We start from the raw sequence: 13,966 nt of genomic DNA, 5'->3' as shown, positions 1-13,966 counted from the left end.
CTTACCTTTAGCTGCCGCTATCATAGATTCAATACTCGGTTCTAAATACCCCATATTAGCCGCGAATTCCTCTTTAATCAACATGCTTTCAATTCTTAACTTATAACTAAAAAGATTTATGTAATTTTTTATTAAAACAATTATTTTAATTTAATTACTTTGATAAACTAGTAAGTTGTAATAAAAACTTTTCCGCATTCCCCAATTTATTAAAATCGCCAACGTAAGATTTAAGCATATCCATTTCATCTACTTCCGGTAAGATTTTTAATAATCCTTTAATTTTTTCCGCTCCAATATCGTCATGTTCGCCGTCTTTTATTAATTGAATTATATCTTCGTTCGAACTATGTATTAAAGAAAAATAAATTTTTTATTTGAATATAACAAAAAAAAATTACCTTCGAAATTGTTTCAAAAAAATATTAACATTTAAACTTCTTTTTCCATCCAATAAAGTGACCTCTGAATTTTCTTTCCTCACCCTTCTCTCGTTATCAAATCCACCAGAATCTCGATTACCGCTTAATTTCGGCGATTGATTACCAACATTTTGTGCTTGTTGGCAAAATAATCCCTCCATTTCGCTCCAATCCATATCTTCCATTGGCGAATTTTGGTGTCTATACGCAACTTGACTCCAGATATTATTCCTTCCCACCACTTTGTTACTCGGAATTTTATTCCAGTTAATCGTTTTCATTTTGATTTTTGGTTGGGGCGTTTCCAATTGAGGTAATTTTTCTATTTTTTGATTTTTATTTAAATTCGATTTATTTAGCATTAAATTTGAATTTAGATTTGTGTTATTTTTCATCATTGGAGGTGGGGGAATTATTGGAGGTTCCGCTGGTGGGGCTGGAGGTATGTTTGGGGGTGGTGGCGGGATGTTTGGCGGTGGTGGCGGCGGAGGAGGTGGCGATGTTATCGGGGGTGGGCTTAATAATGGTATACTACTTTGTGATCCGGTTATAAGAGATTGTTTTCGACTTCCTGGGTTACTCCCCGTTCCAAAATCCCCAATTCTATTGTTATTATTATGTTGGCAATGACAAAAATAAACTTTATTACTCGATTGAACACTTGGAGTTCTCAATAATTTCGCTGCATCCCCACGATTTTCAATTAAAGTCGCTCTATGCACTAATCTTTCAGCTGTATCCCAAATTATATCGCTTACAGCTTCTTTTGGGTCGATTCGAAGAAGATGTTGGAGGATGCTTAAAAAGGGAATTTCTTGGGGGGTTTCGGCCACCTAAAATATATTTGTATTAATTAATTTAAATTATTCAATTCATTTTAATCGTACCTGTTTGAGAATTGCATAAAAAACATCTAAAGGCGAATTTAGATCAACCCCATGGGGACCTTGCATGCTTTGAGAATCGTCGCTTTCTCGTTGTTCGTCGAAAACATCCAATTGGACTGCTAATTCCGGTTCTGCCTCGGCACATTTTCTAAATTTAAAAATTACATTTTATAATAAACGTTGATAAATAATAAAATTCGTGTACAGTAAATTCTCGATATAACGAACATGTTTTAACATGTCCTGCATATCACCAGTGTAGAATAAAAACCATGACAGCAGGAGTTGCAGCAAGATTGAGCATTATCCCCTCTGCTCCATAATGAACTTTCCAGAATAAAGATCAAACGTCAACCTATATGTCTGTGTAGATGACCAATGACTTTTGTTGGTTCATATCTGTGGGTCATATACAGTGCGCGAAATCGCTCAAGTAGGAGAAAAATGAATAAAATCTGCAGGCAGAGAATTAGATAAAACCATGAAAGAAAAATAAATGATACGAAAACTTGTTCTTGCAACAAAAACTGAAATGTGCATCGGCCATTGGAAGGTGTCGGTGTGTGAAAATAAAAAAAAAGGTAGGTCCTGATCTAATAAATTCGTTGCAAATATTAGTAAATATTTATCTTAAAACAAGCAATTTAGAATTACATTTTCGTGTATATATTGTGTTACTGTTTTTGTATCGAAATTTAGGTTAGAGTAAACATAACAAGTGATATGAAATGTAAACAAACGGTATGCACTTTTGCCTATGATGACCCCATATAATTCTCTCCTTGGATAGACTAGGGGGGCATCATAGGAATAATACATGCTATATAATTTATATTTAAGACAGTGGGTAATACATAATGTATTATTATTGTTTTCAGATTTGACCACTAAAAGATAGCAATGGGATGACGTTAATATGGAACAAACCACCAAGAATATACAGGCTAACAAACTGGGGTATAAACTGGCTACTCAAACTTTTAACGTCCCCAAAACCGCGTTAAGGAGAATATTAGCCACGAATAAAGATGCTCTTAAACAGGGGGCTTGGAGGAAAACGAGCCATTTTTTATAAAGATATTGAAAAAGAAATTGTTTTTCGGTCTAACCAGCACAGATTTGCGTAATTTTGGTCTACGAAATAGCAGCAAGAAACGGCATTAAGCACAATTTTAACAACGAACCCAAAATGGCTAGGTGGAAATGGGTCCAATGTTTTTTAAGGCGCAATCCCCGCATATCGTATATTCGTATTTTGGAAAAACATCAATTTCTTCCGGAGAACATATACATCTCATGGTTGTAGAACTCGTACACATGAGGAGGTTTGCGAAATGTTTAACAATAATAATAATAATAATAATAATATCGTCCGAAAAGTGGTCGCCATCCTATTACCAGAAGAAACAAAACCAAATGTTTTATTATCTGTGCTTGAAAAATGGCATCTTATAAAGTATAATTTGTTCAAGAATTGAGTGAAGGTGATCCAGATGGGAGGATGCAGTTTTGCGAGACAATATTGGATCGATTAAATGATAACCCAGAATTTTGTAAACAAAACATTTTTTCTAACGAGGCAACTTTCGTTTTAAACGGTACAGTCAACAGAACTGCAGATATTGGTCGGACGAAAATTCTCATTAGAAGATGAAGAGACACATACACAGTATCCTCAAAGAGTTAATAAGAATTTCTAATGATCAAATTATTGGGCCTTATTTTTTCAATGGTACCCTAACAGGGGAACAGTACTGGGCATTTTTAAATTAAAATTAATTCTGGAGTTAGCCAGACGCTTCCCAGATGATATGAATCCTCGTCTCGTGCACAAACTGCTTTGGTTTCAATAAGATAGAGCCCCTCCTCATTATTCAATGGTACTAGGTGTCCGTGCCACCAAGAAATAGCATAATTAATTCTGATTTCAATGATATGTCACACAATGTGTTTCATTTAAAAAACATTGAATTATTCAAAAAAAAAAAAAAAATTCTAGTTGTGCCATGACACAAAAGTTGCCTTAAGAATGTTTTTTCAGATTCACGAAAAAACGAAAAATATAGAAGTTATAGGCAAAAAACGAAAAACCTATACACACAAGTGTTTGTTCATATTGATCAAGCCATTAAAAAGATATTTTCATGTTTCCATACATTACGCGCGCACTGTATATAGTTCATGATATTTTACACTCTGTTCTATTTTATCTTCAATTCAGCAATATTTAGTGATGTGCAAGTAGCTAATAGTCTTCTGCAAACTCTACCTTGTCTTCCGTTACCAGTATCTAGTCATCACCCAGCAGTATTAAGTGTTATCCAATTTCTGCAATTAATATTTACTCTTCTATTAGCAATTCTTAACATTCTGAGAGCAAAATATAATTATCTACAAATAGGTTCGAGCCATCTGTTAATAGTAGTTTTCTAGAAACAGTGTCTAGTCTTCTACCAGCAATAGTTTGTGTTGTGCAACTTTCATTAGCAGTATCTAATTCACTGCTTGCAGAATTTAGCTTCTTTCGGAGGTATTTCATTTCTTCAATTAATATTTAGTCTTCTATTAGCAGTTCTAAGAGCAAAATGTATTTATCGACAAACAGGTTTAAGTCTTCTGCTGGTAGTAGTCTTCTAGAATACACACGCGAATTTCTTGATTCCCGGTGTCTATCTGTAATTTTTATTTTGCGTTACAGGCTCCCCTCTGACTCTGACGCCGACCCGACGAAGAATCAGCAATATTTTTCTTAGGTCTTCCTCTTCTACGAAACGAGACGCGAGGTTGCGTCGGTTTATTATCTTGGCAAGCTTTCAAGGCTGGTGAATAGTATTTGCATAAACGAATTTCAGGCTGTTGAGGATCTGAAACCTGATAACTAGTAGGGCTGATAATTTTTGTAACTATGTAACGTCACGTTTTGGAACAAACTTTCCAGAAACTTTCTTGTCAGTACTACTAAGTACATGCGTGTCAAACCAAAACTTTATCTCCAACTTCAGAGCCAGTAACTCAGAGCAAAATCATCTAAAGCATTGACAATCCTCGTAGAGTATTCTCATCGGATACATTTGCACAGTCTTATACATTTCGATAGCATCTACAAACGCTGCAACGTCCGCGTCTTTTGATCCATTAAATTTAGACGAGCATTTCGAAAAATTTCCAGAAAATTGTACTGTTTGACCCTGACCAGCATTTTGAACGCTAATAATCAACTCTTTAAACTGTTCGTTAGTTAACGTTATCATTTTATCTTCCATTTCCTGGTTAGTACTACAACGACGCAACTATTAAGACTCCCGTGAGGTTTTTACCATATTTGACAGGGTAAAATAATTGGTTTCTTTGAAAACACAATTTCGAATCTCCAAAAACTCGTTATTGTTGTAACCAGTGCTTCGTAGTTACAAAATCACACTAAAGTGTCTTGAAATCCAAGCGTGTCCGCAAGATAGGGTGTCAATCTTATAACAATTATATTAACATTTTTTATTTTTTACAATATATTTGTAATTTTCTTTAATATACAGGTGTCTCACGTAACTGGTTCGTTAGAACTTTTTCAGGTTCCACTATTCGTAGAGATTTGAAATTTTGGTAGCATGGGTTGTTCATTCAGAACTTTCGATCTAAAATATATTCAAGATGGCCGCCACTTTCGGTCTACCGGAAGTAGACCATAACTTCGCTATTTTAAATGGAATGCTATAGTTTTTATTACACCGTTTAATTGTACATAAAAAAATAGGTTGACTTTGATAAAAGTTATTGGTACCTAGCGTTTTTCGTTTTCGAGATATTTTGGTTTTAAGCTTTTTTTTGGTAAATTTCAACATGCTTTTTAAAACTTCATATCTCAGCTAACGTTCATTCAAAAAAGATCTACGTTGGCACGATTACTCTTCAGATGTTGTCAAATAGATTGTCATTTGTTGTATCGGAGTATCTTATACAGGCTGGTCAAAAATTGAATTACTGTTTCTCCATATTCAATGGCGAAAATTTTAAATGGAACGCCCCATATTTTTTTAGCCTATCAGGAAGAGAATTTAATTCTCTACAAATTATCTATAAACATTCCCATACCTATTTATTGTAGTTTGTCTCATATTACGAAATTTATTAAAACATGCACGAAATCCAGGTTTTTTTATTAGAAAGCTATGAAATTTTGACAGTTTTTGCTCCATGTTTGTATTATTGTTGTCATTAGTTACATTTGACGACGGGTGTAAGTCATTGAACATCACGGTAAATTATTCCAACGCCGATATTTGAAATTTATTTTGTATTGATGGCGAATGTAATAACCTTTTGGACAGGACGTGTCGAACACTTAATGAGAGATGCCTAACAAATCTAACGCCCATCACAAGGAAAAATGTCAAAAAATTGATAAAGAATTTCTTAGTTCTGGATATACTGAGACAAAAAGAAATTGCATATTTCCGGTCACCAGTGATGAAGACAACGAAATAAATATTTTATCATGTTTTATTGCATTTTCAAATTCAATTTTATAACAAATTTGTATTATAAATTTATATTTTTATTGAAATCTAATTTTTATCATTAACTTTTTGTTTTAATAGTTTCATTTATTTGATCTTCTGTTTATTATTTTTGGTAAGTAAAAGCTAGTAAACTAAAAGATTATCAATCGTAGTTAATAGTACAAATAATAATATAAATAAATTAAACAAAAAACTGTCAAAATGTCATGGCCTTCTAATAAAAATACAAACGGTTTCCTGCATGTTTTGATAAATTTACGAATATGAGAGAAACTACAATAAATAGGTATAGAAATGTTTATAGATAAATTGTAGAGAATTCAATTCCCTTTCGTGTAGGCTAATAAAAAATGGGGCGTTCCATTTAAAATTTTCGACTTTCTCCCCATAGAATATGGAGAAACGGTAATCCAATTTTTGACCATCCTGTATAAAATATTCTGATACAATATATGACAATCTATTTGACAGCATCTCAAGAGTAATCGTGCCAATTTAGAGCTTTTTTGAATGAACGTTAGCTGGGATATAGGGTTTTAAAGAGCATGGTGAAATTTGCCAAAAAACAGCTTAAAACCAAAATAACTCGAAAACGAAAAAGGCTAGGTACCAATAACTTTTATGAAAGTCAACATATTTTTTTACGTACAATTAAAAGGTGTAATAAAAACTATAGCATTCCATTTAAAATAACGAAGTTATGGTCTATTTCCGGTAGACCGGAAGTGACAGCCATCTTGAAAATATTTTAGATCGAAAGTTCCGATTGAACAACCCATACTACCAAAATTTCAAAACTGTACGAATACCGGAACCTAAAAAAGTTCTAATGAACCAGTTACGTGAGACACCTGTATAAATTTTGCTTAATTCGAATACACGCGCGAATTTCTTCTTTTTCGGTGTCTATCTGTTATTTTCATTTTGCTACCGTATGGAATTAATAGATGGCGTTACATCTTCTATTAGCAGTTCCTAATCTTCTGAGAGCAAAATATAACTATCCAAAAACAAGTTTAAGCCTTCTGCTAACAGTAGTCTTCTAGGGACAGTGTCTAGTCTTCTACAAGGAATATTTGTCTTGTGCAAATTGTAAGTAGTCTTGTGCAAATGCTATCTGTCTTTCATTAGCAGTATCTAGTTCACTGCTTGCAGAATTTAGCTCCTTTCAGCGATATTCCATTTCTGCAATTAATATTTAGTTTTCTATTAACAGTTCGTAACCTTCTGAGAGCAAAATGAAATGATCTACAAACAGGTTTAACCCTTCTGCTAATAGCAGTCTTCTAGAAACAGTGTCTAGTCTTCTATCAGCAACATTTTGTCTTGTGCAAACGCTATCTAGTCTTATATTAACAGTATCTAGTTCGCTGCTTGCAGAATTTAACATCCTTCAGCGATATTCCATTTCTGCAATTAATATTTAGTTTTCTATTAGCAGTTCTTAACCTTTTTGAGAGCAAAATGTAATTATCTACAAACAGGTTTAAGCCTTCTGCTAGCAATAATCTTCTAGAAACGTTATTTAGTCTTCTCCCAGCAGTATTAATTGTTCTGAAAGCAGTATCTAACTCTCAGCCAGCAAATTTTATTCATTTTTCTCTTACTTGAGCCATTTCATTACATAGATGTTTTCCCATATTGAGAATTTACCGTAATAAATTAATGTGCTGATGTCGTATTCTAATCGATTAGTATTCTCTTTGCAAAAATGAAAGACTTACCGTAAGTTATTAAGAACAGGAAGCAGATGACATCCTTAAACAATAAAAAGAGTAACATTTCGAAAATACATTCACATTTATTTTTCTTACCTATAAATTCATTCCTCAATCTCGTCCTGTCCGTTAATCTATGCGTTGAGATGATCAAACAGTTTATAAACGCCACTAAAGCAGTTTGATAATCAACAATTGTAGCATGATCGAGTTCTTTTACTATCAAACTCAATCTATATCGTTCACCTTTCAATTTCTAAATAACAAAAAAAATTAATTGTTAATTAAAATAAATTAATTGAATTACCTGTGATGTGATTAACGAGAAACAATTAGGACTAAAAATCATTTTTAATGAAATGAGGTCATTTAAGTTAAGAAACGAACGTGTAGCTTTGAATTTACGCGAAATACTGGCGAATAAAAATGGGTTTAAAATAAAAATAACATTGTTATCTTATATAATCCCCTATAAGGTGTTTAATTTGTACGTTTAAATATGTTAATACGAATATCGTGAACGTCACTAGATATTTTTGTAAGTATTTACAAAAGATAAACAGACGTAGAAGATTTAGACTATTTTGGAGAGTTTTTAAAAAATTGTCCTGGTCATGTTTAACGAATTTATCCCAATAATAAAATATCTTATCGATAATTCTTTTTATAATATACTGTGTCTACGTGAGATTTTATTTTGTGGGCCGTTTATTTTTAAATTGTTTTAATCGCAAAACTTTTTCCATAAAAGGAAAAGCGAAAAATCGATTCTTTTTGTTGCGCTTTTTACGTAACACTTTAACTAAATGTTAAATGGGTAATTTGCATTTGAAATGGTCATCGTGAATGAAACATTTAAAACAAAAAAAGAATGTTTAACTCCGAACGTGACCGTCGTTTCAAGTACGAAACCCATCAATGGAAAATGTTAAACAAATAATCGAAACCAACCCAACCGAGAAACTTAACTAACCGAACCCGTGATAAATAACATTATGCAAATTTCGTTATTGAATTTACCTTGTAATGATCTAACGTGTCCAAAGCCCGACTGTGACCCTCTTCGTTATAAACACAAAGGGCGGATAACAATTCGAAAACTTGCTTTTTTACTGTTATGTTGTTCGTGTCTAAAGCTGCAGCTAGTTTCCGGATGTATTCCGGATTTTCCACGATAAAATCTAAACCAATCCGAGAGTCCATCGTTTGCATTATGGACTATTTATAAATTTTAACTGAAAAAAAAGAAATAATTTATTAATTAATTAAAATAAATCAACTTCACGTCATCAAATTTGTTTTTTTCAAAAAACTTCAAAATTAGTTGAATTGTTATAAAAATTACCGAAAATTCGAAAAGGGTAAAAAATTAACTGAACTATCAAATGAACAAAAAAAATAATAATAAAATTTCATATAAATCAAAAATCTGCTTGAAATCGTAAAAATAATGAAGCGTAACACCATTACTATCAATACGTGGTGTGGAATTATAAAAAGACAGGTGAAGTTAACAAAAGACTACGAAATGTAAATCGATCGATGCTAACAAGAAGAAATTCATTCCTACGTCGTCAAATCCCTAAGGATCCTACCGTAAGTGGTGTGGCACTGCCTATAACAGTCTTGAACAAGGCTCCATGTCCCCAGCCCCCCACATCAGCATATCTAAATTTTGAAAACGCCATTTGTTTGTGCTACGTTTGTGCTCGTTTGTGCCGCAAACGAGACGATTTGTGCTGCTTTGGTTCGTGAGATATTTGCGATTTTTGTAGGTGGGGCTGGAGACATGCCAGCCCCCCCACTATCGAAATTAAAATTTCTTTTCATGGTATTCGTGTGTGCTGTTTTGTGCCGTAAACAAGGTCGTTTGTGCTGTTTTCGTTCGTGAGATATTCGAGTTTTTTGTAGGTGGGGCTGGAGACATGGAAATTAAAATTGTTCCCTATGCCGCCCTTGTTGTACTGACATAAAAATGCCCTAATAGTTTTCGTTTGTGCTGGTTTGTGCCGCAAACGCCAAGATTTGTGCTATTAAAGTATGCCAGATATTGATTTATTTCGTATTGGGTGTGCGGGGAAATTGCCCCCGTTGTACTGACATAAAAATTTCCTAATAGTTTTCGTTTGTGCTTCGTTTGTGCTGGTTTGTGCCGCAAACGCCAAGATTTGTGCTATTACGGTACGCCAGATATTAATTTATTTCTTATTGGGGGTGCGGGGAAATCGCCCCCGTTGTACCGATATAAAAATTTCCTTATAGTTTTCGGTTGTGCTTCGTTTGTGCTGGTTTGTGCCGCAAACGCCAAGATTTGTGCTATTAAAGTATGCCAGATATTGATTTATTTCGTATTGGGTGTGCGGGGAAATCGCCCCCGTTGTACTGACATAAAAATTTCCTAATAGTTTTCGTTTGTGCTGGTTTGTGCCGCAAACGCCAAGATTTATGCTATTAAAGTGCGCCAGATATTGATTTATTTCGTATTGGGTGTGCGGATAAATCGCCCCCGTTGTACTGACATAAAAATTTCCTAATAGTTTTCGTTTGTGCTGGTTTGTGCCGCAAACGCCAAGATTTGTATCTGTATTAAGTTGACAAAACTGCAATTTGACAGCTTAATACAGATACTTTGCCATTCATACTGTGATAGTACCTCCTTCCAAACCCTACTTGACAAAACTGATAATTTGTTGATGAAGTTGCTTCAAAAGCTTGTGAAAGAAGAGGTTTTCAAGACAGTTTACCTTTATCGTTCAAAAATATTAATTGAAAAGCTAACCCCCAAACCTCAACCCCAGGGAATTTACTTATATGACGCCACGTATACCCTTTCCCAGTTATTAGACAATATTGACAATTATCTTCCAAAATCATTGAAACCCGAAAACAAAACCGAAACACAAAATGCGTTATTATTATTACCGTCAGACACCTATACTCAGCACAAGTTGGAGCAATTACTGCAAGAATCCCTTAAATCTGTGGCGGTCAACTGTTGCTGTGGAGAAAAAATTATGAAAGTGCCGGTTGTAACTTATCCATATATAATTTTTGAAACCTTCACTGCATGTCAACTTTCTTTTGAAATTTTTCCGAAAGTTATTGTGATGAAAAATATCAGGTACCATTTGAAGGGTCTAGTAGACTATTTTGGAGGTGTATCAGCCAAAAGTGTTGGACATTTCGTGTCTTATTGGCACAAAAATTGTGTTTGGCAAAAGTACGATGATTTAAACAACAAAAGCTCATCAATTAAAAAGAAAATGTGTAACAACGTACAAACCATCGTATACGTCAAATAAAGTTAATTGCAAAATGTAAGGTACCTGCGGCAAATAAGGACCACTTAATTTCAAACCGTAATAAAATTGTGTATGAAAAAGTAGAAAAACAAAATTTGACCATCAATGAGTTTTTAAAAAAAACCCACTGTTAAACAGTCGCTTCAATGGACCTTATTAAATAACCCGACTACAATAACATTTTTAAAAAAATCGCCAGTTCTTAATTAATGATGTTGACCTATTTTATTTAAAAACTTCAGATGCTAGAGTAGAATTCTTTAACTGGAAGTTTTTAAACTGGTTTCTTCTTAAGAATTGTGGGCCATATTATGTCAGTGCCACGGAGGTGATTTCCGCGCACCCTTGATAAGAAATAAATTAATATCTGGCGTACCGTAATAGCACAAATCTTGGCGTTTACGGCACAAACCAGCATAAACGAAGCACAACCGAAAACTATAAGGAAATTTTTATGTCGGTACAACGGGGGCGATTTCCCCACACCCCCAATAAGAAATAAATTAATATCTGGCGTACCGTAATAGCACAAATCTTGGCGTTTGCGGCACAAACCAGCACAAACGAAAACTATTAGGAAATTTTTATGTCAGTACAACGGGGGCGATTTCCCCGCACACCCAATACGAAATAAATCAATATCTGGCGTACTTTAATAGCACAAATCTTGGCGTTTGCGGCACAAACCAGCACAAACGAAAACTATTAGGGCATTTTTATGTCAGTACAACAGGGGCGGCATAGGGAACAATTTTAATTGCCATGTCTCCAGCCCCACCTACAAAAAACTCGAATATCTCACGAACGAAAACAGCACAAACGACCTTGTTTACGGCACAAAACAGCACAAACGTAGCACAAACGAATACCATGAAAAGAAATTTTAATTTCGATAGTGGGGGGGCTGGCATGTCTCCAGCCCCACCTACAAAAAACGCAAATATCTCATGAACCAAAGCAGCACAAATCGTCTAGTTTGCGGCACAAATGAGCACAAACGTAGCACAAACAAATGGCGTTTTCACATTTTAGATATGCTGAGGTGGGGGGGCTGGGGACATGGAGCCCTTGAACAAGTCTTGGTGTTCGTGTTAACCTTCAACGGCGTGAATTTATATTAAAAACTTTGTGTTTTATATTAAAAGTTGGTATGCCGTTAGAAAATCATTCATAAATATGATTAATAAACGAAAATGTGCAAAAAATGGCAAAAAAGGATTTTAACTTCTGAAAAATGGTAATTTTTAAAGATAACACTAAACTCAATATAAAAATATCGACTGGACGAGTAAGAATTTGGCGAAAGAAAAACAAGAGCCTATATCCATATAATCTGATACCTATGTTCAAATGTGGTGAAAGTTTAATGATGATATGGGGATGTTTTTCAGCGACAGGAGTCCGAAATCTTCATTTTATAGATGGAATATTGACTAAGAATCAGGTTTAAGCCTTCTGCTAATAGCAGGTTTCTAGAAACAGTGTCTAGTCTTCTACCAGCAAAATTATCTCTATCTAGTTTTGGATTAGTACTATCTAGTTATCTCCCAGCAGTATTAAGGCTTCTGAAAGCAGTATCTAATTCTGTGCCAGCAAATTTGATTCATTTTTCTTTTACGTGAGCCATTATACACAGTATAGAAGTTTTCCCATATCGAGAATTTACCGTAATAAATTAATGTGCCGCAAAAATTGAAGATTTACCGTAAGTTATTAAGAACAGAAAGCAGGTGACATCTTTAAACATTAAAAACAGTAACATTTCGAAAATATATTCCCATTTATTTGGTTGGTTATTCTGGAAAACGGTAATTTTCACAGATGAGACTAAACTCAATATAAAAATATTGACTGGACGAATAAGAATTTGACGAGAGAAACACAAAAGCCTATATCCACATAATCTGATACCTACCTACGTTCAAACATGGTGGAAATCTTCATTTTATAGATCAATGTGAGCAATGTGCAGAAAAATTGGGATTTTTACGAGATTTTATCTTTCAACTTTAAAGATAGAAGACTTTTAAGATAATCATTCGAAACATACGGCGCTAGATTCTACACTTTAGATCGTGTACAACTGTTCAGAGCAACTCAAAACACCATCACAAACTCCAGATCTTAATCCTATTGTCAATGTGCAAAAAGACACTGAAATATTACGATATTAGAACCGTAATTGACTTAGAAACTTAGCCACTAAATTAGCGGAATCGATGCCGAGGTGTCTAAGTGCTGTTGTTAAGCAAACAGGCATCCAGCAAAGTATTAGTGTTATTCCAAACGTATAATTTTCTTAGTTATTATTAAAGGTTATACTGTTCGAATACGGTTTTTGCTGCCAACTGTGATTACAATGTCCTTTACCGTTTGATTGTCGAACTGCAACCCAACCCAACATATCTGAGAGCAAATATAATTATCTACAAACAGGTTTAAGCCTTCTGCTAATAGTAGTCTTCTAGAAACAGTGTCTAGTAAGTAATCTGCAAACGCTATCTAGTCTTCCATTAGTACTATCTACTACGCTGTTTGCAGAATTAACTTCTTTTAGCGATATTCGTTTTCTACAATTGGACCGCATTATACTTCACTTGACTAAGCGACATTTTATCGTTTTTAGAGATTTTCATGCTGTCTGGTAGGTAAAGGTGTAACTTATCTTAGAAGAAATGCAAAATACCGAAAGACCTAAATTACTATTTGTTTTAAAAGATAAAGCTTCAGAGACTCTACAAGTAGATAAACATCTCTCATCTTATCCATTTTAGAAACGACAGCGGAAGGTAGCGCTAGTTAGCATAAGATATCACTATGTTACATATTTTTATTGCACTAAAACTAGAACGAGAACTAAAAACATTCGGGTTTAGTCGTGAAAAAAACGTTCAGTTGTCAATGTCAACTTTAATTTTTTATTATTATATTCATAAAATAACCTTTAAAGTGAGTCCAAACTTAAAGGATTTATCTCAAAAAACCAAAAAGTTCGAACTATCAACTTTTAATTTTGACATACATATTTGTCAACTTCATAAAAAATCCTTTAAAATGAGTCCAAACTCGACATATTTAACTTTAATATTAATGGAAACTTCCGGTTTGAAACGTCAACGT

General features: G+C 34.0%; 1 protein-coding gene across 2 annotated transcripts in view; it reads right to left on the bottom strand.

Moving 5' to 3' along the window:
• The window catches only part of LOC111418977 (formin 3), a 70,858-nt gene that overhangs the window by 18,527 nt on the left and 38,365 nt on the right, over nucleotides 1–13,966 (bottom strand). For both annotated transcript variants that reach the window (XM_023051706.2, XM_023051707.2), the window contains exons 3-9: nucleotides 8,565–8,779; nucleotides 7,641–7,800; nucleotides 7,551–7,584; nucleotides 1,310–1,457; nucleotides 402–1,255; nucleotides 159–347; nucleotides 6–106 (exon numbers count right to left, since the gene is read on the bottom strand). In XM_023051706.2, the coding sequence (XP_022907474.2) occupies nucleotides 6–106; nucleotides 159–347; nucleotides 402–1,255; nucleotides 1,310–1,457; nucleotides 7,551–7,584; nucleotides 7,641–7,800; nucleotides 8,565–8,756 (1,678 nt within the window). In that variant the 5' untranslated portion in view covers nucleotides 8,757–8,779. The remainder of the gene's footprint in view (nucleotides 1–5; nucleotides 107–158; nucleotides 348–401; nucleotides 1,256–1,309; nucleotides 1,458–7,550; nucleotides 7,585–7,640; nucleotides 7,801–8,564; nucleotides 8,780–13,966) is intronic.

Source organism: Onthophagus taurus, chromosome 3 (genome assembly GCF_036711975.1).
Source record: "Onthophagus taurus isolate NC chromosome 3, IU_Otau_3.0, whole genome shotgun sequence".
NCBI lineage: Eukaryota > Metazoa > Arthropoda > Insecta > Coleoptera > Scarabaeidae > Onthophagus > Onthophagus taurus.
The sequence above is the reverse complement of the archived record's forward strand: the minus strand, read 5'-3'. Positions and strand labels throughout refer to the sequence as shown.